Source organism: Hemibagrus wyckioides, linkage group LG06 (assembly GCF_019097595.1).
Source record: "Hemibagrus wyckioides isolate EC202008001 linkage group LG06, SWU_Hwy_1.0, whole genome shotgun sequence".
NCBI lineage: Eukaryota > Metazoa > Chordata > Actinopteri > Siluriformes > Bagridae > Hemibagrus > Hemibagrus wyckioides.
Genome location: NC_080715.1, coordinates 31,605,625 through 31,629,997, shown reverse-complemented (window position 1 = coordinate 31,629,997; position 24,373 = coordinate 31,605,625). Strand labels below are relative to the sequence as shown.

Sequence of the window (24,373 nt, the reverse complement as noted above, 5' to 3'; positions counted from 1 at the left end):
GGGAGGGAGTTCATTCCTCCAACAGTTTATTACTCCACCAGTTAGCCATACCACATTCTTATCTTCTTCACCTATGCAATGCTAATGCTAGCATGAGAAACCCTTTAATGGACCAACTATTAAAATCATTGCGGCCAATTAATTTTTGTTGTAGAATAATGATGACAAAAACCTAATATGAAGAAGACCACCACACATACATGACAGCACAGTGGAATTCTTTGCTTCACAAGAAAGTTAGAGTCAGAGTGCAGGGACAGGTATGATGACACAAAATGGGGGATTTGAATCCCATTTCCTGCATTTACACACATTTAGGGACTATGGTGATACAAAATCCAGTAAATAATTAAGTTGATTATAAAGATAAATTCTGCCAAAAAGAATAGTAGGCTACTAAACTATGTATATAAAAAGATGTCTTACCTTCTTTATTGTTTAATAGGGGCCGATCACCAAGACTCGAGAGAATCATTTTATAAAGTCAAAAATGTTCACCATTAATGTTTTGTGTGAATTAAATTTAAATAATGTGTGATGGGAGTTTAGAATAGAAAAAGCAAAAAGCTTTTATGAACTGTGTGTGTTGAATCACTATCAATTGCAGATAGACAGCAGCAACATCAATATTTAATTGTGTTCATTATCCATGTCCATTATACATGTTACCAGCTGAAAATATTAGCCTCAGTGGACACAGAATCTAGCAGCATGTGTAATCGCCTCTAAACTGTCTCTAATTGGCACCAAGGGCCTACTACAGTAGGCACAATGGACTAGAGTGTTGCTTCATATCATTGTGTATGTTCTTTATACCCGGTGGTGCTGTTGAGCTTAGTTCTGCAAAAAATCCAAAAGAATCAGATTAATGACATTTGTTAGCCTCATTATCTGATATGGTTGCTATAAACAAAATGTTAAATATGTAGATAACTGCTATTAAAATTTCATGATATTAAACAGAGCCGCAAGCATTGAATGTGCTACAAGTTATTTATCTAAAAATAAAACAACCAACCAACCAAACAAACAAACAAACAACTCACCTTTTTTCAAAAAGTGTTTGTCCTCTGGACCCTTTCACTTCTCCTTGTCAATCTTTTGCCATTATCAGTTTGCATACTTGCTTTCCCATTGTCACCTTCTCTTGTTTCTGAACTTTTCTGTATTCATGACTGCAAAGACAGAATATCCATGGAATATTACGCAACTGTGAAATAAACCTTGCATAATTAAAGAAGATCTATATTCAATCTCTACCTAAAATTTACAACAGATTAAACATATCTTCCTCTAGGCCAATTAACTCATTTTTGACAATATATGATATGATACTGCCATAACATCCTAACCATTCAAATGAAGAAAACATTAATTCCAAGGAATTTTCTTTCGCTGGAGCAGTAATGTCATTTCTAACCAGTAGGTGGCATCAATATCATTTGAAACATGGAACTCATTGTGTGTGTGTGTGTGTGTGTTATTGAAAATAAAATGAGTTATAGGCTTTTCAGTCATATTCCTGTGTACTGTGGAAATCTCAGTGTGAAGCATAGCAGACAGTGCAGGTTAACAGGACCAGGCCTCACAAATTAATTCAACTCTATAAACACACAAGCCAAGACAGATAAATAAAAGGTATAAAATACTGCAGTAGCTTGGCAAACTGCAGATTATTGTAACAGCATAATGATACACACCTTGTGAAAAGGTTTAGAACATGTTAAAAGTTGAACTAAAAACACTGTTTGGCAAAATGAATGAGGTAGTGAGTGTTGAGGGTGGAGTTCCTAGTTGGAAGTTCTACAGGTGATGTCAAATCAATCTGACGCCCAGCATTAACAAGAAACAAAGCAGCACTGAACATTAAACAGGGTAAAGGTGTTCTGGGCGCTTGAGGTCAGGGTTGTGTGCAGGCCGCTTCTTGGCATTGCCACTAACGCCAGTTCTGGCAACCATGACACACCATGTCTTCATGTATGCTACAAAGACATTCTGTTCAGTTGTGTGATTCCAACTGTGTGTAGCAGTCTGGGGAAGAAACACGTGAGTGTGATGGTTATTGTCATATATAGTGAATATCACTCGTTTTCTCACTGCTATCACATTTAGGTTCTCTTCGGATGTGCCACGTGTTTGACTCCGATGGCCTTCCATACAGTATGTGCCTCTCCACCCAGCGCTCACGCATTCCTTTGACGAAAGCGGAAATGAAGCCGCTCTCTGGTTACTGTGTTGCGTTTATGTGAAGCTTAGTGTTTGATAAATATATTTGTGTGTGTGTGTGTGTGTGTGTGTGTGTGTGTGTGTGTGTAGGTGAATGTTTGTTGTTTCAAAGATTGATCATTAGACTGTGATAGATTAACGCCTGGGCTGTCGATATGGAGGTGAGTAGGCATCTTTCTGTACGTGAATTAACCTCTGTTATTAAAATGTCTCTATTCTAGGGCTGTATAAAACTTGACCAGTGTGATCATTTTGTTAAAGTGTGTTGTGTTGAATGTGTTAAATCGATCTGAACAAATGGTTGCTGAAGTGTATTGCTGTAATGCTGAATAAGTGTCATGATTTTGTTAATGGAAGAGAAACACTTAGTTATAAGTAAAGAATATGGTGAGTTTGTGTGACTGTAGACTGTACAGAAGGAACCGGATGCGGAGTGTGGCAGTTCCTCGTGTATGGGCAATGGGAAATCTAAGGTAATTTATAAAACCTTTTAAATGTGTAAAAAAAAAAAAAAAAACTACTGAGACCTCAGTGTGACTACAGTATCATTACATGTTGTTTACTTTCCTCCAAACGTCAAGCTGGACACATTGTCCAAAGATGATCTCATTAAATTTGCAAAAAAGCAGATGGCTGCGATGCAGAAGTTAAAGTCGAAGTGTTCAGGTAAATACTCACAAGATCTTCTCGGTGTTTGGATTCACATCATTTTTCGTTTCTTTCTTTTATCCCTGTTTGTCCATTCACGTATACATGCGAGGATGTTTTATTTTAAGATTTAGAAGAGAAGGTTGAAGCGCTGAAGGCTGGTCAAGGGGATTCCGTAATACAGGTAAGCGTCCAGTGTTTTAGTGGAAATGGAATAGTGTAATGATGAACTGTACTAGCTAACATGTTAATGGTCATCTAGACACAGGCACAGTTGCATTAGAATAACCGTTATATGTTCCAATAATGCTCGAAGAAATTCTCTTCGGAAACAGGAGCTGACTGAGAGAATGGATGCGGTATTGCTCGAGAAAGCAGAGACTCAACAGATGCTTGTGTTGCTGCGCAAAGAAAATGAAACACTGAGAAACCAAAGTGAAGTAAGTTGGACAGAGCTGTCTATGACCGCTCTCACTGTATTCTATGGTGCCATACTGACTAATTTTCCCAGACAACACTTAAGAAGCCTTAAGGGCTAACACCATGGTTCAAACAGATAAAACCCAATGGATTCTTCTGGGAACTTCTTTAATGTGATTAAAGATGACTCCAACTTCTCCTAGTTCCTAGTTTCTTGAGTCAGGACCCAACTACAAATTTATGAATCATATACTTAAGAGTTTGATTAAATCACTCCAGCAGAACATCTGTCTGCACCTGGTAGATTGATTTAACTGACAGTTGAAGCATGAGGTAATGTGTGTGTGTGTGTGTGTGTGTGTGTCTTACTGCCTAGAGAAGTAGACAGTGAGATGGACCAGTGTTTTGCCCTGCCACTGTATCATGAGGAGATACACTCTACCACCTTTCTTTAATTATTAAGGAAAGTCTAGAAGAGGGTAGCTCCTCTTTGTACCTGCTAATTACTGATAACTCTGTACTTGGTTGAACGCATGCACGCTGTGATTTTATAAAATTGAGTACATGCTTGGGTATGTAATTTGCCTACTTTTTTTTTTGACAGTTGCGATGAAAATTATTTAAAATTATCCCATTAAGCACCTTTATCTGTCATTGCAGGCAGCATACTTTTTAATAGCAACTAAAAGCTTCAGTGCCATCTTAATGTAGAATTCAGTAACGTAAAGGCAACAGTGGAGCACTAAATTCCTGTTGTGTCATGACGGTTATATATGAGAGGCTTGTTTTTCAGTAAAGCCTGCACTTTACCATTCGCCATGTTTAAAATTTTGAAACGATAAAATTATTAATTTTTTTTATTACTTTTAACATTTATTAACAGGAGTCAATGGAGACACTGGCTGCTCTCCAGCAGAAACTAGAGCATTCTGAAAAGGACGACACTGAAAAGATAAAGCTTATGGAAGAACAGATTGAAAGCACAGAAAAAAAATACAGAGAGGAATTGGAGTTTTTTAAAAAAACAGCGAAAGAAAATGAAGAAATCCAGAGACATAGACTTCAGGAAGACTTCAATTCTCAAATCGAGGCAATTCGTAAAGAATATGAGAGCAAGATATCTGATTTGGAGCGGAATCTGGAACTGGCTAAAAAAGAATGGATAACTGAGAAGGAGACTCTTGAGGAAACTCACCAGAAAACTCTCCAAAAATCCCAAGAAGATCTTGAGAATTGTCAGGAGATGATTTCAGGGCTGAACAAACAGCATGAAGATGAGGTCAGGTATCTGGAAGAACAGCTTGAAATCAATGCTACAGAGTTTGATATGGAGAGGGAGAGGCTGTTGTTGGTCCAGGAAGAGCTTTCAGAGCAAATAGCACTTAAAGAATGCTACCTCCAGGATGTTCAAGAGGAAGAAGAAGACCTCAACAGAAGGACCCAAAAGCCATCAGAATTGATTAAAGCATTGGATTCCTCAATGGCAGAAGACCCAGAGAGTGAAACGGACAAATTGAGATTAGCTCTGCAGGATTTACAGTCACAAAACACGATGCTTAAAGAGGAACTCACGTTTCTCACCAATGTTAAGACTGAGCTTGAGGGTGATCTGCAACATTTAAAGGAGGAGTTCAGTGTGGAAAGGGAAGAACTGGAGTTCAAGATTAATGAAATGCAAATGACTAAAGAAGAAGGTGAGATTTGCCCTGAAAAGGAGGTTCATTTTCTAAACGCAGCAGAGAATATACGTCTTGAAGAACATGATCGGATTCTTCACGAATTAAAAGAGTCGCACAAAGCAGAAATGAAAGAACTAGAGGCTTTTCTCATTTCCAATAATGAGCGTGAAAAAGAAGCTATTGTTCAATCTTCCCATGATCTGCAAAACACATGCAAGAGGCTTTCTGAGGAGAACAACGCTATTGTCAGTGAATATGAACACACACAAGAAATTCTGAGAAACATTGAGATGGAGCTTGGAGACAGAACATCTGACTTTGTGAAGAAATACAATGCCATGAAAGAGCAGGCAGCAGTTTCAATTCAGGAGTTAGAGGAAAAGCTCAAGGAGAAGGATAGTATAATAGAGAAACTAAAGTGCTTAGAGCAAACCCAGGATAAATCCTGCAATACTTCAGCCAAGGACTTGCCTGTGTCAAATGAGGAAATGGCTGAACTGCAAAAAGATCACCAAGCTGCATTAGAAGACTGGGATGCTCTCAGAAAAGATCTGGAGACTAATGAAGAAAAACTTCTTGAGGTACGGAAGCAAGTCTGTTATATACTTGCTCAGATCTACTCTGTGAAAATCGATGAAGACAAAGACATCTCTGGATTGCTGCACCATCTTCTATCCAGAGCTGAAGAAGATAAATCAATTTCTACTGTGTTAAATGAGGAAAAGGCCAAATTACAAGAAGAGCTGCAAGCTGTGTCTGATGAGAGGAATGATCTAAAGAAGCTTATTGACACTAATGAAAGAAAACATTATGATATACAACAGCAAGTTTGTGAAATACTGGAGCAGAACTACTCTGTGAAAATAATCGGGGAGGAAGACATATCTGTACTGCTGAACAATCTTCTGTCTAGCGTTCAGGAAGAAAAAAGGAGTTGTATTGTGTTAAATGAGGAAAAAAATAAACAACAAAAAGACCTGGTGACCGTGGTTCAAGAAAGGGATGATCTGAAGAGACGTACGGAAAACCTTGAAAGAGAGCTTTCTGATGCACAGAACAATGTCTGTAAAATGCTGGAACAAAACTACTCTGTGAACATAGACAAAGAAGAGGACATCTCTGTCCTGCTGAAGCATCTCCTGTCAAGAGTCGAAGAAGAAAAACTGACATTAACACAGCAGTTGGAGGAAAAAGAAGTACAGTTGTCGCAGCAAAAGCAGCAGGCCGAACTCAGTGATGAGGCGTGCCTACAGAAGACCAGACCGAGTGGAGTTCACTCAGATACTGAAAATTTGCAAGAGGACCAAACGCAGCAAGGTGAAATAACAGGGAATGTGATGGGCCAAGAACATGAAGAGGAACCTGCAGGCGAAAGTGGTGCTCAAGAAACAGATGACATGAAAAGGCTCCAACAGAAGCTAAGTGAAAAAGAGGCCACAATAGCCCATCTAAGGGAAGAAATTTCCCATTTACAGGTTTGTAGTAGCTATGTGTAGCATTCATCTGATATATATTCATCTGAGATATATGATATTGCTGTATCAACACATGTCTAGTGTCAGCACAAATCTACATATACATGACATGGTGTCAGGTTTGTCTAGACAGACTCAAAATGTACTGACTTTACTTTCAGGAATCCAAGCTATCTACACTGAATGAAAACATGAAGCAAATAGGTATGTTTTTTTTCTTCTATTTAATCTACCAGTTTTTGAGATCACATATAATTCAAGTATGCTAGTCTCTTTAAGAGATGATGTTACATTTGTCTAGACAATTTATTTTTTTTGTAGTTGTTTGTTTGGCTTATAAAATGAATGTTATATTTACGTTGTTGCTTTCACATTAGATGACATGTTTGAAAAAAATTACATAATTAATTTTTCCTCTTGTCTCTACGCGTACATTTTGCATAACAGACAATTGTTCTTTATCTCAGACTATTTTCTTTGGAGTATTATCTTTGTATCACAGCACTGGCACAGGGGCTCAGCTGTCTCATAACTATGAGCCTCATTTCTTTCATATTCTGTAGAATGTCTGGAAAAAGAAAGCAAAGAGAAAGAAGAACGGTTGAATAAATTCAAAGCTGTAGCTGTGAAAGCAAAGAAGGAACTGGACAACAGCAAAAAAGAGGTTTATAAATGTTTCTGCTTGTCTTTATGCATTTGTCTTGGCTGCACTTTACCGCTCATTTGCCATTTAAGAGGTTGGTTTTGTGTTCTGCTAAGTAAGTAGTATTTTTACATGGTACTTACTTTGTGGTCGTGGCAGCTGGCAGAAGTGGATATCAGCATCAGACCTTCAGTTGTGTTGTCAAAAATGATTTTTTATTGTTATGTATTTTGTAAATGTAACACATCTCGCCCATTCTAATAAAGGCATCTAGACTAAAAGAAGAATTGGAGGCTTTGAGGACTGAAAGAGATAAAATGTCAGACTCCATGAAGGCCATAATCCATGGTGCAGAGGCCTATAAGGTACAGTATAAGGCAATCATGGATTAAGTATTTCCATACATTACCCTGTCCTTATTTACTTATTTTACATGTATTCAGTAAGAATAGGCAGTAAGAATAATATTGATTGTGTAAATTTCCCTCTGGGATTAATAAAGAGATCTATCTATCTATCTATCTATCTATCTATCTATCTATCTATCTATCTATCTATCTATCTATCTATCTATCTATCTATCTATCTGTCTATCTATCTATCTATCTATCTAATAATATTACTACAACTACTATTACTAATGATAATACAGTGTTATAATATCAGATTAGTTAAAATAAACTGATCTACTATTTACTAGAGTTAATAGTAGAACTAGTCAATATTTACTACAAATTCACATATCTGTAGCAAGAAAAATTATCTACAGGCTGAGCTGTGAGTAAATCCTGATTTCCTGGTAAAAGTATCAGCTAATTCATAAAACAGGAAGGAATTTAAATCTACTCTGTTATTAGGTATGTCCTTTAAAATATCAGGGTCAAAATTAACTGAAAACATAAGCAGTGACCATTATAGCCAGCACTCTGTACTGTGATGCTTTTGGAAACAATATTGAAATACATCATGCTCATAATGCTTGTTTTTCGTTGATGACTGTCTTGGAGTGGTTTGTTGCAGATATAATGATTGTCTATGTTTATAATGTGTGTATATCTATTTACAGAATCTTATGATTGAGTATGACAAGCAAACTGAGCTGTTGGATAAAGAAAAAGAGAAACTGGAGGCAGCAGAAAAAATAGTTGGGGACTTGACCAAACGTCTGCATGTAGCTGTTGAGCAGGTATTTGTATTTTTGAAATACATTACTAATTGCTTACAAATATTGTCATTTTCTAAATCAACAGTAGTTGGTGGAACTAGAGAAACATATCTGAATATGTGAATCTCAGTTAGTAATGAATGCAATTTCTCAATTACAAAATCTTTAGACTAACTACAAAGTTCAAGGTATTAATATACAGAGATAAACCTTTCCACATATTTATGTGGATAGGTTAAATGTAGTGAAGATCTTTTCCTGTTAAACCTAGCAGTACATTTCATGTGGTGAATTAGTGGCTCAAAAGGTTAAGGATCTGGGTTAATAACTGGAAGGTTGTGGTTCAAGCCCCAGCACCACCCAGCAGTGATGAAAAGAATTTCATTCTGCTGTAATGTAGATGTGACACACAACATTTCAAGTGGTTTTAAAAGATTGTAAAAAGCAGTCAGCAGGAAAAGTAGTCATTTACAGACCCATTTTCTGTCCCTGAGATGATATGAGGAAGAAACCTTGAAAGGAACCAGACTCATCAGGGAATCTGTTAATCATTTAGGTGACACTGGACAGGAAATAATATATTAATTATTGCCATTCTGTTTTCTTTTAAGCATAAGCAACTTTCTTCTGAGAGAGATGACCTGATGGCCCATAACGAAAGTCTCCAAAGTAATGTTCGAGAGCTGGAGGCACAGGCTCTTGAGATGCACAAACACAAATCTTCAATCGAGAGAGACCTGGAGGCAGAAAGGCTTTTAAAAGAGCTAAAAACAAAGGTAGCTTTCTATATATCTACAGTGCAGTCAACAGTCACAGTTGTTATTAAACCCATTCACGTATTCTTACATGTACTCATTTGGGTTTATGATGTAACATATTTAAAGTAGCTTGTTCGTATCAGATTGCAGATAAAGTGGATGTAGTCTATTGGTGTGTAATTTTAATCATTGGTGTACAATAGAGCTCTGTGAAGTAGCATGAGCAGCAGCTCAAAAAGATGCAGTGGCTGACTTGAAGTGCATTGAAGTAAACACCTTCCTTCAGCTGCATTAACTGGTAGCCATCATGTGATTGGGATTTTTGGGGAATTGGCATGTTACCAATTTTGGAGAAAATTGGGTTTAAACATGGACAAAAACATTTATCTTAAGGAGATAAACATTTCCATATAATATAAAGAAATATCCAAGAAATCACTTATATAGAACATGTTTTAGTGGGATGAAATATCCTACATAAATTATGGATACATATTCAGTTACATCTGCATTGGTTTGATTTGTGAGCATTTTATTGGCTCTTTTTCAGACTTTTTTTCATGGCACACTTACAGTTCTGTTATTGACCTGTATATGTATGGGCTTGATTGTGTTTTAAGGAGCATGCATGTGCTGTAAAGGAAGTTGAGGAGCTCCAGATATTGCAACAGAAACAGAAACAACAGTTTCAGCAGACAGAGCAAGAGTTGGAGCAGCTTAGAAAGGTATGTTCACAAATGCATCCTATAAGCTTGAGCTCTTGTAATGTCTAGTTAAAGTTAAAGAAATACACCAGGAGTCCTCAGGATTTGTTGGTCATTAATGCTATGAGTAAAATATTTTTAACTGTTTCCTTTTTTTATTGGTAAACTTTTATAAAGAAATAGTACACCTAAAATCAAAGTCATCACCACCATCAGGTTGGTTCTGGCTTCTATTGTGGGTCAGTGTACAATAAACCTCTAATTTTGTTACTTCAAAGTGGTCAAAAATGGTCAATTTCACTTTTTGTCTCTGAGCTCAATGATCTATTTCAGTAAAATATCTTATTGCAGTTACTGCAAGAGTTTCTTTTTGGTGTCATCTGGACATTGTGTTTGCTCCTTTAGTGAAACTATATGAAGGGAAAACAGAAAAGTTGCATTTGCTGCGTGTGTATGTAGGTTTCTATAGAGCTCTGTATATGTGCTTTTGTAAGCCGCCTGACCTATACAGTCTTAAATGAAACTGAGAACCCCCCTGTGACAATGGGAGAATAAACTGTACTCTGGCTGTCACACAAAAGACTTGTGGACTAATAAATAGCAATTTGTCTTCTTTGTGAGGTGTGCTGTTACACCATGGTCATGACAAAGAGCTTTAAGCGAATTAGGGAAGTACAACAGAACAAGGATTAAAAAAAAAAAGATGGATGCATATATTATATAATATATAGATCTGGTTGTGTATATAGTAGTTTTACTATGATTGATAGTATTTTGCCTGTAATATCCTGCTTTGAACATGCATTCTTTTATTGTTTATGTATATTATATTGTTTTTCTTGGTGCCTTTTTCTTATTTAGGATGCCCAGCAGAGCACATTGTTGGACATGGAGATGGCAGATTATGAGCGGCTGGTCAAAGATCTCAATCTGCAGCTTTCAGACAAGGATAGACAGCTGAAAGAGCATGAAAGACAAACACAGGCTCAGAATGAGAGGGAGGAGAGACTGAACAAGGAAATAGGCAAGTGTTTGTTTTAACAAAACTGTCTGTGCAGCCTATATTGCAAACACAAACATGGACAACCTGTTTTCAGCAGATTCGGAAGGGATGTGACAGATGATTGCAGTTTTGATGAAAACTGAATGAGTAAAGTAACACACGGATTTTCAGTCGAGTCGTCCTTTCTGCTTTTCATATTTGTTACTGTGTTTTGCTGCTTAGCACCAGATCCACACAGCCTCACTACAAAAGTAGAACAAAAGTAGGGACCTGATAAACAAGTTTTAAGAGTGTCTAATCAGCCCATGCCAAAACACCACATCCGTGTGTAACATGATAACTCATGCTCTGCATATAGTATTATAATTCTCTTCCCATTATTAAACAGGACCGAAGGTTATAACAGCAAGTTTTACTGTTGTAACTTCAGGTACCAAATCCTAGGTTTAAAAAAAAAAAACCTGTAGGTTTAATCAGGAAATGCAATGAGGTTTTGTCATGTTGTGTATAAAACGTTTTTTCTGTAATCTATAAATAATTTAACATACTCATTATCTTAAGTTACTTCTCTTGTAAGTTACTTGCCCCCATCTTAATGGGTCATGTTGTATGTTGGATCATGTAGTCCTTTATACTTTATACTAAGTCTTGAAATATCTATATCTAAATCTATATCTATATAAATATCTAAATATATATGAAGGGAACACTTAAATCACACATTGGATGTGGATGAGCAGTATATTCATTTTGAAAATTTTTACATTGTGTAATTCCTTGAACACAAAATGATGTAAGAATTGTCGATGGAAACCAATATTCATCATCCCATTGAGCGCTGGATGCCAAATCGCGCCGAAATTCAAATGAATAAAAAATGGAAATTACAGTCGATCCAACTTACATTATATTAGGAGCTGCCATGATGAAATGCATGCAAGTCAGTCATGTGTATGGCCCCCACATGCCTGTGTACACTCTTAATAACATCTTGGCAAGCTTGTGATGAGATGTTCCTCATAACCTTTCAAGAATATTTCTCTACTCTAGATGAAATTGGAACATTTGCATCTGGGGATAAAATTAAATGTACAAAATTCCTAATGTGCAATAGTAGAATACGCTTTCTAGAACTTTTGATAATGCATTAGCTCTGTCCAGTTGGAGAAACTAAACATTTTTTTAAATTCTAGAATCATTAAAGTCACTTGTGGACATCGGAGAGGAGAAGACCACAAAGGTTAAACAGCTGCTGGTGAAAACTAAGAAGGATTTGGCAGATGCCAAGAAAGCAGTGAGTACCAGGAGCTTTACCACACTGTAAACTGCATGTTCACTACATGATTTGTTTTCCATTTTCACCTGATCACATTTATTTTTAGTTCAGTTTCACCTCAGCATACAGTAATTAAATAAAAAAGGCCTGTACAAAGTATTAGATTTTAATTATTTGGTACTGCTTATAGTAAAAACTTCAATTTTGAAATAAGTCCTGTTTGATTTCCTTGTAAATCTATATATTGGTTCAGTAGGCAGTTAGTCTTTTGGGTGTCAGAAGACATTCATATTAAAACGTATTAAATTTATTGTTCAAATCAGTAAAGTTTTATTTGTCTAGCACTATTAGCACAAAGCAGCTTTTCCAAACAGTGAACAGGCCGAGGTGAAAGTGGAGAGTAAAAACTCACTGAGATGGCGTGAGGAAGAATCTGGGAGAGGAACCAGGCTTACTAAACTAAACTAAACCTGGGTGGCACCAGAGAGTTTGATTCTATTGCTGCATTCAACTTCTCATACAATAGTCGACACAAGGTGTATAAGATGCCTGATCGGATTGAGATCTGGGAAATTTGGAGGCCAAGTCAAGGTGTTGGTGCTGTTCTGTTCAGTGTATCAGGGAGCATTATCCTGCTGACAGAGGCCACTGCCTTTAGGGAACATCATTACCATGAAGGGGTGTACTTGGTCTGCATCAGTGTTTAGGGAGGTGGTATGTGTCAAACTAACATCCACAAGAATGCTAGGACAAAAAAGGATTCCCAGCAGAACATTGCCCAGAGCATCACGCTGACTCTGCTGGCTTTTCTTTCAAAATAGATCATCTTGGTGCCATCTTTTCCCCAGATAAACGACACATACGCACCCATCCATCCACACAACATGATTCATCAGACCAGGCCATCTTTTTCCATTTGTTTCATGGTCTAGTTTTAATCCTCATGTGCCCATCATAGCCATTTTTGGCGGTGGACAGGGTTGAGCATCGGGACTCTGACCGGTCTGCAAGCTGTGATGCATTGTGTGTTCTGACATCTTTCTGTCAGAGCCAGCATGACATTTTTTAGCAGATTGTGCTATAGTAGCTTTTCTGTGGGATTGGGCCCTATGTGCTTCACAGAGCCTTGCGTGCCCAATACCCTGTTACCGGTTCACCAGTTGTCCTTCTGAGGACTACTCTTAGTAGGTCCTGACTACTTCATACTGGGAAAAGCCCATAAAACCTACTGTTTTAGAGATGCTCAGACCCAGTCATCTAGCTATAACCATTTGACCCTTGTCAAAGTTGCTCAGATGCTAACTGCTTCACACATCAACTTCGAGAACTGACTGTTCACTGGTGCAACAAAATGTAAAAAAGCAAATATTTAAAACAAATGCATGATTACAGTGGTCACACTTTAATAGCAAAGGTTTGGAATGAATCTGTGGAGTTCTATCCAATTTTAAAACATGGGCACGGTGCAGTAAAAACAATCTATATTCTTTTTCAAAATTCCACCAAAAGATGAAAAAATTTCTAGTCATGGTAAATAGGCAAAATGTTGTGCAAGAACTTATAATGGTAACTATATTAATTCAATCATGAAGAACTATAATCAGTAATTAAGGTAATTATATTTTAATTCCCTTATTCATGCCTACAGCATTATAGGATGACGGCACACTGATCAGTTTAATTAGCTTATTCGCAGGGTGTTTATATCATCAGTCAGTGCATTTGTTAAGGGCAAGCGTTTAGAAATCCATTGAGATTTATTTTTATTCATGTCAGTAAGTAAATTCCTAGCATCCTTTATTTAGCAAGATATTCATCAATGACAGAGTGATGGCTGGTGGCAAAGCATCTTTTCACTTTAGATATTTACTTCATTTATAGTGAGGTAATATTCACTTTTGTTTTAGTTGATGACTGTTTTCTTTTCAGGAAGCATCTCAGATGATCCAGCAGTCTTCTCTGAAAGGGGAATTGGAGGCAATTCAACAGCAGCTGGAGACGTACAAGGTAAAAATATATATTTAGTCTTCTAGCATATTTGAGAAAAATAAGGGGAAAATACAGCTAATGTCTCTAGTGGCACAGCCCTAATTAGCATTAATTAACATTCTTCTGCAAAATTGTGTCCCATAAGGTCCTGTTTTAAGCCTCATGCTGCTGTCTTTTTGGTTTGACACTAAATTTGCATGTAATTGTGACATTTAAAAGTTAAGTTATTATCTAGAACGAAATATAGCAAAATAAAAAACATTTGTTAGTAAAGTAGCATTTTGGTCGTTTTCATCTCTTAGCCCGTGTATGAGGAATAGAAGGGTGCATACAGTCGAGGCCCAAAAGCTGACTTACATGAAAAGACATTCCAGCTCAATTTAATTTCCTATGTTAAGTTAATTAGGGCATTGAATTTATTTCTATAAGGGGTCATATTAAAAAAAATACATAAAGAGACAGATTTTATTTATTATATAAGTTTTTCAGTGGGTCAAATGTTTATATAACATGTTTTTTGGTTTCATTGCCCCACATGGATACACTAAATATAGATCTTCCAGTATGATATCTACCAAATACCACAATAAATGCAATCCAAGCCAATAAAGGAATGGATTTAGAAGAAGCTCAATAAGGAATGGGCCAGTCAGTTCAGATCAAAATCCTATCAGAAGACGGCTGTGCAAAGGAGATCCATGATTTGATTAAACTAAAGCGTTTTTGCAAGAGTGGAATAGTTTTATCTCATATTAAAGTGGAACAGATATCTGACATGTTTAAACTTGGTTTCATTTTTTTGTGTCCCAGAAACCTGCAGTTTTAACAGGAGTATTCAGGAGTTCTATTCAGTCAGTGAGTTTGTGTATGTCTTATGTTTTAGATTCAATGTAGTGAACTGACTGCAGATCAGCACAGGCTTCAGGAGCAGCTAAAGTCAGTGAGCGATCAGCATCAGAAATCTGTCACTTCCTACCAGCACCAAGTGACCACTTTACAGAATGATCTGACCTCCACAAAGGTATCTAACCCCTTCATTCATTTTATGCAAACAGCTGCAATAGAGGGCTATTCTATAAAATGTTTTTCAACCAAGGGCTTTGGAACAATTTGGAGTGCCTTCATAAGCTGTATAGAGTTTCTTTATTAAATATTTACTCTGCATGCTTAACTTTAAATATGGCCCAAATAATGCATTGAACAATACAGTTGGATATAATACCGGGAATAACAATGCAATAAAGGATAGAGGTCTTTTGTAATTATAGATCTGATTATGTATTTTTGTGATGTGTATAAGACTTTAATGATTGTATTTATATGTAATGTAATGTAATTTGCAGGCTGAATTTGAGTCCACAAAGTCAGAGTTTGAAAGTTACAAGGTGCGAGTACACAATGTGCTTAAGCAGCAGAGAAATAAGAGCAATACTCAAAGCGATGGTGATTTTTCCAAGGAAAACAGGTGAGATTTTCTTCTGTTATTATACTGTTTATTCTGTTTTTGTTCTTGATGAGAAATCCTAGTCTTTAAGATGTCTCTTCTTTTGTGCACAGTAAAATGCAAGATAATGCATATACTGCACATTCAGTCATACAGCACCATGATTAAGGTTTATTTTACTGCAGTTATGCAGTGCACTGTTAGAAACATTTAGTTTCTTTGCCTTACGAAAACATTCCGCAAAAGCAAGAGTTTGAGTCATTACCTGTCTCTATTGTAAAACAGTCCTAATGGTTTTGTAGCATTTGACTGAATTTGAGCAAGCTCTTTACTGATAGAAGTAGCAGGATCTATTCTGAAATGTAGTCACATCAATAAAAACCAGTTATCCAGGTCAGTTGCAGCCATACACGCCCAAGCCACAACACTGCCTCCATGTTTGACAGATGATGTGGCATGCTTTGGATTATGAGCGCTTCCTTTTCTTCTTCATACTTCTCTTCTCATTATTCTGGTATGAGTTCATTTTGGTTGCATCTGTCCAAAGAATCTTGTTTCAAAACTGGACAGGCTTTTTAGATGCTTTCTAGCGAAGTCTAATCTGGCCTTTCTGTTCTTGAATGTTAAGTAAATCCCCCTTGAGGTAAATCCTCTGACTTTGACAATTTCTTAAATGTTGTGAAGAGGCATTTCTTCACTGAAGAAAAAATTCTGCAATCATCCACTGTAGTCAACTTCTGTGGTCTTCCAGGCTTTTGGTGTTGCTGAGCTTGCCAGTGTAAACTGTTGACTTGGCCACTCTTAAAGAGTCTGCTATCCCTCTATATCATGTTGTCATGATGTAATGAGGAAACCGGCCACACCTGGCCTTGAAACTGCTTATCAGTCAATTGGACTATGTTTGTGCATGTGAGAATGGAGGAACTGTGTAATAAATGATAAACTTTTATAATTCCTAAAAGTTTAATGACTGAATTTAAGGTGAAAGTTTACACTGCAGTTACATCGTGATTGCATCGATTCAAATCCATTATATTGTGCTGTACAGATGCAAAATTATGAAAATTGTGTGACTTTTTAAACACTTATGGACTAGACTGTATGGGTGCATTTGACACAATGTATATATGTAATTCACTAACAGATTAAAATGTTTTGTTCCTGTTTATTGGAAGCAGATGTGATGATTCACAACACACCAAGCACTAATTGAAATTCTGTGTGTGTTTTGCACTGAGCAGGGAGAACATGGAGACCATGCTGGACCAGTTAAGGTCCAAGCTGCAAGAAAGTCAACTTAATGCAAAGAGCTGCAATGCAGAGCTACAGCAGCTTCAAGCGGAATATGACACACTTTTGGAGCGTCACAACAAAATGTTGCAGCAGACTATAACTAAGGAGGCAGAACTGAGAGAGAGGTAAACACTGGCTTGGTTTTATTGACTCATTCAAGATGTATATTCTATCAGTACTATCTAGTCATGTATATTCTATCAGTACTATTCTATCTTTCAGAACTATGCAGTTAAAAAAATTTGTTCGGTTGAACTGAGCAGTAGATCTAATGAAATCATAGCAGATAATTACAATTAATATCCTAGAGGTTCTGCCTCACTTGTAAAAACACTATGAATGTATTCAGATTATCCAGAATGTGAGGTTCAAGAATATTTACATTGATAATGGGTGAAGCTCTGCATAGCACTGCATTTGATTTGCTACCCAAAGAGGAAATTAAAGTATGTAGGTTTTAATAACCTAGCAATAAGAATTAACAATAGCCACTGAATTGACAAAACTAAAACAGGGCAAAGTTGCACTATTGTGTTAAGGACACTGATCAGTAAAGCTGCCCCTATATATTATTGCAATTATGTTAACAGCGTAACTAATCCAAAGCAAACATAAGGCATTATAGCGGATGTTTATATAGCACACATTTCCAAGCAGTTTGAATCAGCCGATGATGGTTTATCTGACAGGTGCCTGTTATATGTAGTAATTAAGGGTTTCTTTTTTAATACCCCGATCTCAGGTTACTGTCACTGCATTCAGAGAATGTAGCACTAAAATCAGAGCACAGCCAGTCAGTAGCGCAGCTAACGGCACAAACAGAAACATTACGTGGTAGCTTCCGTGAGCAGCTGCACCACTTGCAGGCTGAACATCGCAGCACGGTAGAGACCCTGCAGCACCAAATCAGCAACCTGGAGACCCAGCTGTTCCAGCTGCAAAAAGATCCTGCTACTTCAGGTAAGAACACTACCGGTTTTTATTCCAAGTTTTAGTTTGGCAGTGGTCAAATTTCCCAAATATCTTTGTATACCTCAGTTTTTGACTCATACTGAAATATGGGTATGTTGCTCAGAGGAGTTAAGGATTATGGAAACAGCAATTATTTATTTAGTTAGTTAGTTATTTGAATATATGCTGTTCAGTACATTATGGATTTTAAGTTTTTTCAAGCTTAAAATGGATACAACAAAGATGTTCCATATATAATTATCAAAATCTGTAATAAATAGAAAAGCTACAATTAGCAGTTAGGTTGGGGGCATGCATTTTTTACCCCTACACTTTATTGATGGTGGAACATCAGAGGACCTCAGCACTTGATCCGTACTTGTGGTAGTTTATGCCAAGTTCACACTGCACGATTTTAGCCCTGATTTTCAGTCACCGACAAATTCCCCAAATCAAGGCAATCGGAGCTTGTGTGAGTGAGTGACAATCGCGCAGTGTAAATGACCAAAGGCGCAATCTTACATCGAAAAATACATCGGCGATGACCTACAGCCAATGAGAGAGCAAGATACAGGACAGCGAGCAGTGGGAAATTCGGGGAGGAGTTATAGACCACAATATCAACTAGCATGGCTTCGGTTGGAGCACAATATTATAGTTTTATAGAGTTTATAGGTTTTTATTAGAAAAAAATGTCTTACATATAGTTATATCAGAATAAATAAGCTTTACAATTACATCAAACAGAAATAAAGCAGAAACATTTGCTTGACCAGCCACATCAGCCGCAGCACATTGCAAAATTATTAATTTGTTCAGTTATGCAGAAAGCACAATCCTAGTGCCCCGCACTGACCATTTGGATCATGAATTTTTTACGTGGTTCCATTTCCAGTCTCACACGAGAACTCTGATCTCACATGTGATCTTGCATTATTTCCTTATTAATTCTCACGTACGTTTGGTTGTGAAACGCAGTTTGCGGACCAGACAGAGTTGTCGCCGGTTCTTCCTATTGTGAAGTGTGAAAGCTTTATATTTTTCAACATATCTGACAAGTTTGATGATGCAGACTGATGCAGCACACCAAATGTTATACACTGATCAGCCATAATATTATGACCACCTGCCTAATATTTTGCTGCCAAAACAGCCCTGACTACTCAAGGCATGGTGTGCTGTGGTATCTGGCACCAAAATGTTAGCAGCAGATCCATTAAGTCCTGTAAGTAAGCCTCCATGGGCCACACCTTGCAATTTATAGGACTTAAGGGATAGTTCTGATGGATACTGACCACTGCAGACCGGGAACACTCCACAAGAGCTGCAGTTTTGGAGAGGCTCTGATCCAGTCGTCTAGCCATCACAATTTGGCCCTTCGTCAAACTCGCTCAAATCCTTACGCTTGTCCATTTTTCCTGCTTCTAACACATCAACTTTGAGGACAAAAAGTTCACTTGCAGCCTAATATATCCCACCCACTAACAGGTGCCATGATGAGGAGATCATCAGTGTTATTCACTTCACCTGGCACTGATCACAATGTTATGGCTGATCGCTGTACATGTATGCACAAATAATACCTTCCCAATGTTCTTCCCAATAAGGGAATAATCTCTTTTCCCGCTTTAGTTTCTCAGCAGCAGAGCAAGAAGCCTCAGTCAGACAAGAAGGTTACGGATCTTCCATTGTTTGAGATGAACATGGCTCGAGAGGAAGGTGAGGGAATGGAGACAACAGAAACGGAGTCTCTCTCCACACCAGGGACTCCTCCTCCCAGTCTCGAGCAGCTCCTCACGTCACCTGATCCCAAACATGGTAATGTTTATTCTACTGATATACCTTAGTTTTTTTTTCCCAGTATATTAATTTTCACTGCAGGTTTTAATTGATAACTTGAACTAATCACAGCTGTCTAAAATAAATTACTTGATACTGGGTTAGGGCTAACTTAAAATCAAATTGCTCCTGTCTATTACAATACTTATTTAAGTCCTTTGTTAGTTTATATAGGCATACAGAAATATAAAGACATATAAAAGAAAATAAATCAAAATAAAGCTCTGCATTAATAGTGTTGAGCATATCTGGATTCAACTAACGTCTTTCATTTAAATGTAGGTCTTACTGTAATATTAATATGCATAGAAACTATGTCAAATTGCATATGTAAGTATTTCTTATGATTGTGTGTTGTGTGCGTATATGTGTGTGTGTGCGCCTGTGCCTGCAGAACCGTTTGTGTGGCAGGTGGAGCCCACAAAGGAGGAGCTAACAAACCAACTGAATACAGCCACACGTAGCATGGAGCACATGAACAGCCTGTTACATGAGAGTGAAGCCACCAACGCCATCCTCATGGAGCAGATCAACGTAAGCAACATGTTGTCACTGTGGCCATGCCATAATAGTGTCACTCCCACGTCATAATGGCGTCAATAGTCTATTATAGTGTCATAATAGTGTTGTATGTGTGGAACATTATGGGGCAGCACTAGGGTGCTTGCAAAGTAAAGGATGTACATGCATTCAACTTTGACATGTTCAGCATCCACCACTTAGACTTAATTGTTCGACTAAATATTTTCTGTGTAGCTCCTAAAAAGTGAGATGCGTCGACTGGAGCGAAATCAGGAGCGAGAGAAATCCGTTGCAAACCTGGAGTATCTGAAAAATGTGTTGCTGCAGTTTATCTTCCTTCGTGCTGGCAGTGAGAAGCAGGCGCTGCTGCCTGTCATACACACAATGCTGCAACTCAGCCCAGAAGAGAAGAGTAAACTTTCTGCCATTGCACACGGTAGGTCAATTTAGTGACTGTATCTAAAATCGACTTTTATTTTCCTTACTTTAATGTTGATTACAATATCAAAATGCAAAATATTCATTTATATAAAATGCTGGGACTTTAAGTGAACAACATGTTTGAAATTACGGTGATCTTAAACACCGCCCAGGAGGGTTAACCAGGATCTTTGAATCTCTTTGATCAAGTATCTTCCTCTTAGCCCAAATAAGCTAACAGCTAGCTAAACAGATACTGAAAACTAATTTGTGTAGGCTACTCTTAAATTAAATGTTGTGATTACCAGTTATTTATTTTTCATTGCTATATATTGTCTAGGTTGCATGCCAGTGTATCTGTAACCTTTTACAGCCCATCTCTTTGGTGTTTTAAGAACAACACTCTCCACGATTATGACTGCGTAAACATGGCAGGTCTTCATCATCGAAGACGAACAGTGGCCGAAAATCACAACTTAATGATAGGGACTGTCAAACATAATGCACCTATGACTGTAAAAGGGCCGAACTTTAAAGCCATTGCCATTTTGTCCTTGATTTCACTGGAAAATCTAAGCAACTGTGACAAGACCAAAAGAATGTGGACCTTCACATATCTGGTCTTTTTTTTAAGGAGCAAACGATTGTATGCAAAAATATCTTGTGAACCATGGAGATGGCAGCATCATGTTATTTTGCTTGAAAAGGGACTGGTGATCTTGATTTTTAGCTCATAATGGGTGGCATCATGAGGAAGGAGAATTGGCTACAAATACTGAATCTAGAAACCTCGAAAGTGTAGCAAAATGGCTTAAAGACAACAAAGTGAATGTAAAAGTGGCCATCACAAAGCCCTGACCTGAATCCCACAGAAAATATGGTGACTGATCGGAGTAGGATGATCCACAAAACTTCTGTCAGGAGGAATGGGCATAAATTCTTGTATTGTGAAGAGCTTGTGGAAGGCTGCATCAAGAGTTTGATTCAAGTTCAAGCAAATATATGGAAGTGGCGCTAAATAAAGTTAATTCAGTGGCACTACCAAAGTGTATATAAAATTTTGACCCACAATACTTATCGAAAGATAATACCTAATTGACAAGAATGGGTCTGAATGTCTTTAGCCCACATGTTTAAACTTTGCTGTAACTGTGTGTCAGATTTCCATTAAAATTTATGGTAGTAGATCAAGAATAAAAAAAATTCTTTCTGTGCACTTTTTACAAATACTAACACCACGTTTGGCTCAGGTGAAGAAGAGGCTGCAGCGTCCAGAGGATCCGGTTGGACTTCATATCTCCACAGTTGGTCTGGGATCAGATAAGAACGCAAAGCCTTAAGTATGCACAGTTTCCATAAATGTCTGTATGATTCTATATTAAAAAATAGGAAAGTATACCTATATTTTTTAATGATTCGTTTTTTATATATATGCTTGTGAAGAGGGTATGCAGTTGACTTATGTCGCGAATCCATAGCTCACACTTTTTGCACACATCTTTTAATCAGCTTTCCCTGTGATATGTGAAGATAATCCAAGTGATTAATATGTAGTATCTCAAGCCACAATGATTATAATCAAAAATATCAAAAGAGGTTAAAGAAATTTACTGAAATGTTGAAATTTTATTTTACCTGTCCTGCTTCTACCTGTCAATCTACTGTATCATCTTGTAACTGAAATGAAAAATAAATTGTTCTGTGTAAAGGATCTTTTTTTTTTTATTACCTAAATATTACTAGCATAAACAAATACATTCCAACAAACCCTTGTGTCAGACTGAGAACATCTCAGTGATTTTCATGCTTTCATGCAGACTGACATAATATCATCCTGAGGCATAATGCATGTTGCATCTATAGATTAACAGAGTAGTTATGATTCATTCATTCCATCTACTAATTTATGTTCATTCTGTAAGACATCACGGTGGCTTGTTTGCAATGTGCAACTTCTTAATATCCCCTTGTGTTAACAAACCTGTAGTGGAAATTGTCTAAGCAATTTCAGTTGTATGGTGTTCCTGTTCAGTTAAACAGGCTTAGAAATGTGAAAAGGAAAACTCAACATTGTACTCAAGCCATAATGTAAAATGCATACACTACCGCTCAAAAGTTTGGGATCACTCAAAAATTGTATTGTTTTCCAAGGAAACACACACGAAATTAGTCTGAATAGAAAATATAGCAAAAGAACAGGACATGCTGACATGTCAGAGATATCAATAATGATTTTGATGGAAATGGTGAATGTTTTCTTCAAATTCTGCCTTTTGCAGCAATTACAGCCTGGGCATTCTAGCTGTAAATTTTTCAAGATAATCTGATGAGATTTTACCCCATGCTTCCTGGAGCATCTCCCACAAGATGGATTGGCTGATGGAGTCTTCCTCCGTAGCTGAAATCAAGCTGAAATATGCAAGTGATCCCAAACTTTTCAGCGGTAGTGTACTTTATGAAAAAAGCTAAGTAACATTTAAATGGGATGCTTCCAAATGTTTTGTACAATTTTAGGGGTGCCAAAGGTTATGACATGGCTGTGTTAAATATTTTCATATAAATAAACTACTTACTTACAAGTAATTGTTAAAAGTTTGGGGTTAAGCTAATGAAGTCCCTTTTCAGAACTTTAACCCATGGTCCCAGTAATATCTGAAATGGCATTTCATTCTTCAGATTTTTGTCTGTGGAATATTAAATGTTGTTTGGGGAGGAGAGACAGGCTCCCCTAAATGACTTTCTCTTTATTTGACAAGCAGCCATGTGTCACTACCCAGGACGTCCGAAGCGTCTGTCTGGCAGGCTTCTGATTTTCAAAGCACCACATCAACCCCCCCCCCAATTTATAGATACCATAACTGTGGGACATGGCAGCTGATGTTTCATTTAAGCTTTCATTTTGTTAGCCCTCACCCTCTGTGCACATTTATGCATGGTGCATGGTGTGGTGAGAGGAAAGGGACATCAGAATTAACAAACCAAATGAACAACACTTTATGCTAATTTTAGTAACTGTGATGGAGAAACTGGAGGTCCTTCTTGCCACCAGAATTGCCTGTTTGTGATCAGTGATAATGAATAATCAGCTCAGAGCCATATGAATTTGAGTCTCTGGCAGAGGGTGAAATATTTATAGTCAACATTATTGCACTGCCTGGCCCAGGCCAACATCTTTCAACAAACCAAAGACACAGATCAAATTCCCGCAGCCAAACCATATACCTAGTAGCTTACAAAAATTTACAAACACTGCAATACTTGTACAATATGAATAGTCTGTGACCTAATTTTTCTGCTAGGGATTTTGCTGCTCAGACAAAGCTCAATGTTGCCGGTGTTGCAGCAATTTGCTCTGGTCCCTTATTCTTCTAATGAAACACTTTCAGTATTTAATCACAGCAATTTACACTGATCAGGCATAACATTATGACCACCTGCCTAATATTGTGTTGGTCCCTTTTTGCTGCCAAAACTGCCCTGACCCATCATGCCCTGCGTATTCTGACAATCAGAACCAGCATTAAATTCTTCAGCAATTTAAGCAACAGTAGCTCGTCTATCGGCTCGGATGAATTGCTGCCTAATATATTTCACCCACTAACAGGTGCCATGATGAGATAATCATTGTTATTCACTTCACCTCTAACTGCTCAGAATGTTACGCCTGATCAGTGTACATCTCACATAGCTATGCTTGTTAGCCTTTGATATTTTTTATGGGCTTGCATCACTTGGCATTTTTAAGCTGGACCATAAGGAAGTAAAATATATAATTATCATATAATATAGGGAACACCGATTACTTTCATGAAACAAAAATGACCCTTTACACCTTTCATACTCTCGTTTTAACATTTCATCTGTTGTGTTTTGTGCTGTTACTGTTACTTCTCCATTTAATCTTCATATTGCTGTTAT

The 24,373-nt window shown here is 37.4% G+C and overlaps 1 protein-coding gene across 2 annotated transcripts; it reads left to right on the top strand.

Moving 5' to 3' along the window:
• Window positions 1-1,930: 1,930 nt before the first annotated feature.
• On the top strand, window positions 1,931-22,159 carry LOC131354549 (GRIP and coiled-coil domain-containing protein 2). Of its 2 annotated transcripts, XM_058392325.1 has the most exons (24): window positions 1,931-2,046; window positions 2,317-2,387; window positions 2,634-2,699; window positions 2,808-2,892; window positions 3,003-3,058; window positions 3,210-3,314; window positions 4,178-6,448; window positions 6,610-6,652; window positions 7,012-7,112; window positions 7,358-7,456; window positions 8,158-8,277; window positions 8,868-9,032; window positions 9,635-9,739; window positions 10,580-10,742; window positions 11,915-12,015; window positions 13,927-14,004; window positions 14,870-15,007; window positions 15,330-15,451; window positions 16,672-16,848; window positions 17,466-17,683; window positions 19,307-19,492; window positions 19,908-20,047; window positions 20,270-20,471; window positions 21,706-22,159. In XM_058392325.1, the coding sequence occupies exons 2-24, from the start codon at window positions 2,382-2,384 to the stop codon at window positions 21,777-21,779; spliced, it is 4,821 nt and encodes a 1,606-aa protein (XP_058248308.1). In that variant the 5' UTR covers window positions 1,931-2,046; window positions 2,317-2,381; the 3' UTR covers window positions 21,780-22,159. The 2 variants fall into 2 exon arrangements, with proteins under 2 accessions (XP_058248308.1, XP_058248307.1); XM_058392324.1 differs by lacking the exon at window positions 1,931-2,046 and having other exon boundaries at window positions 2,197-2,387.
• Window positions 22,160-24,373: the final 2,214 nt, after the last annotated feature.

Bases quoted from the DNA above. Each gene is read 5' to 3' on its own strand.
- LOC131354549 (XM_058392325.1), top strand. The intron at 6,449-6,609 runs GTTTGTAGTAGC...CTTTACTTTCAG, and splicing joins AAGAAATTTCCCATTTACAG to GAATCCAAGCTATCTACACT. The intron at 20,472-21,705 runs GTAGGTCAATTT...CGTTTGGCTCAG, and splicing joins ACTTTCTGCCATTGCACACG to GTGAAGAAGAGGCTGCAGCG.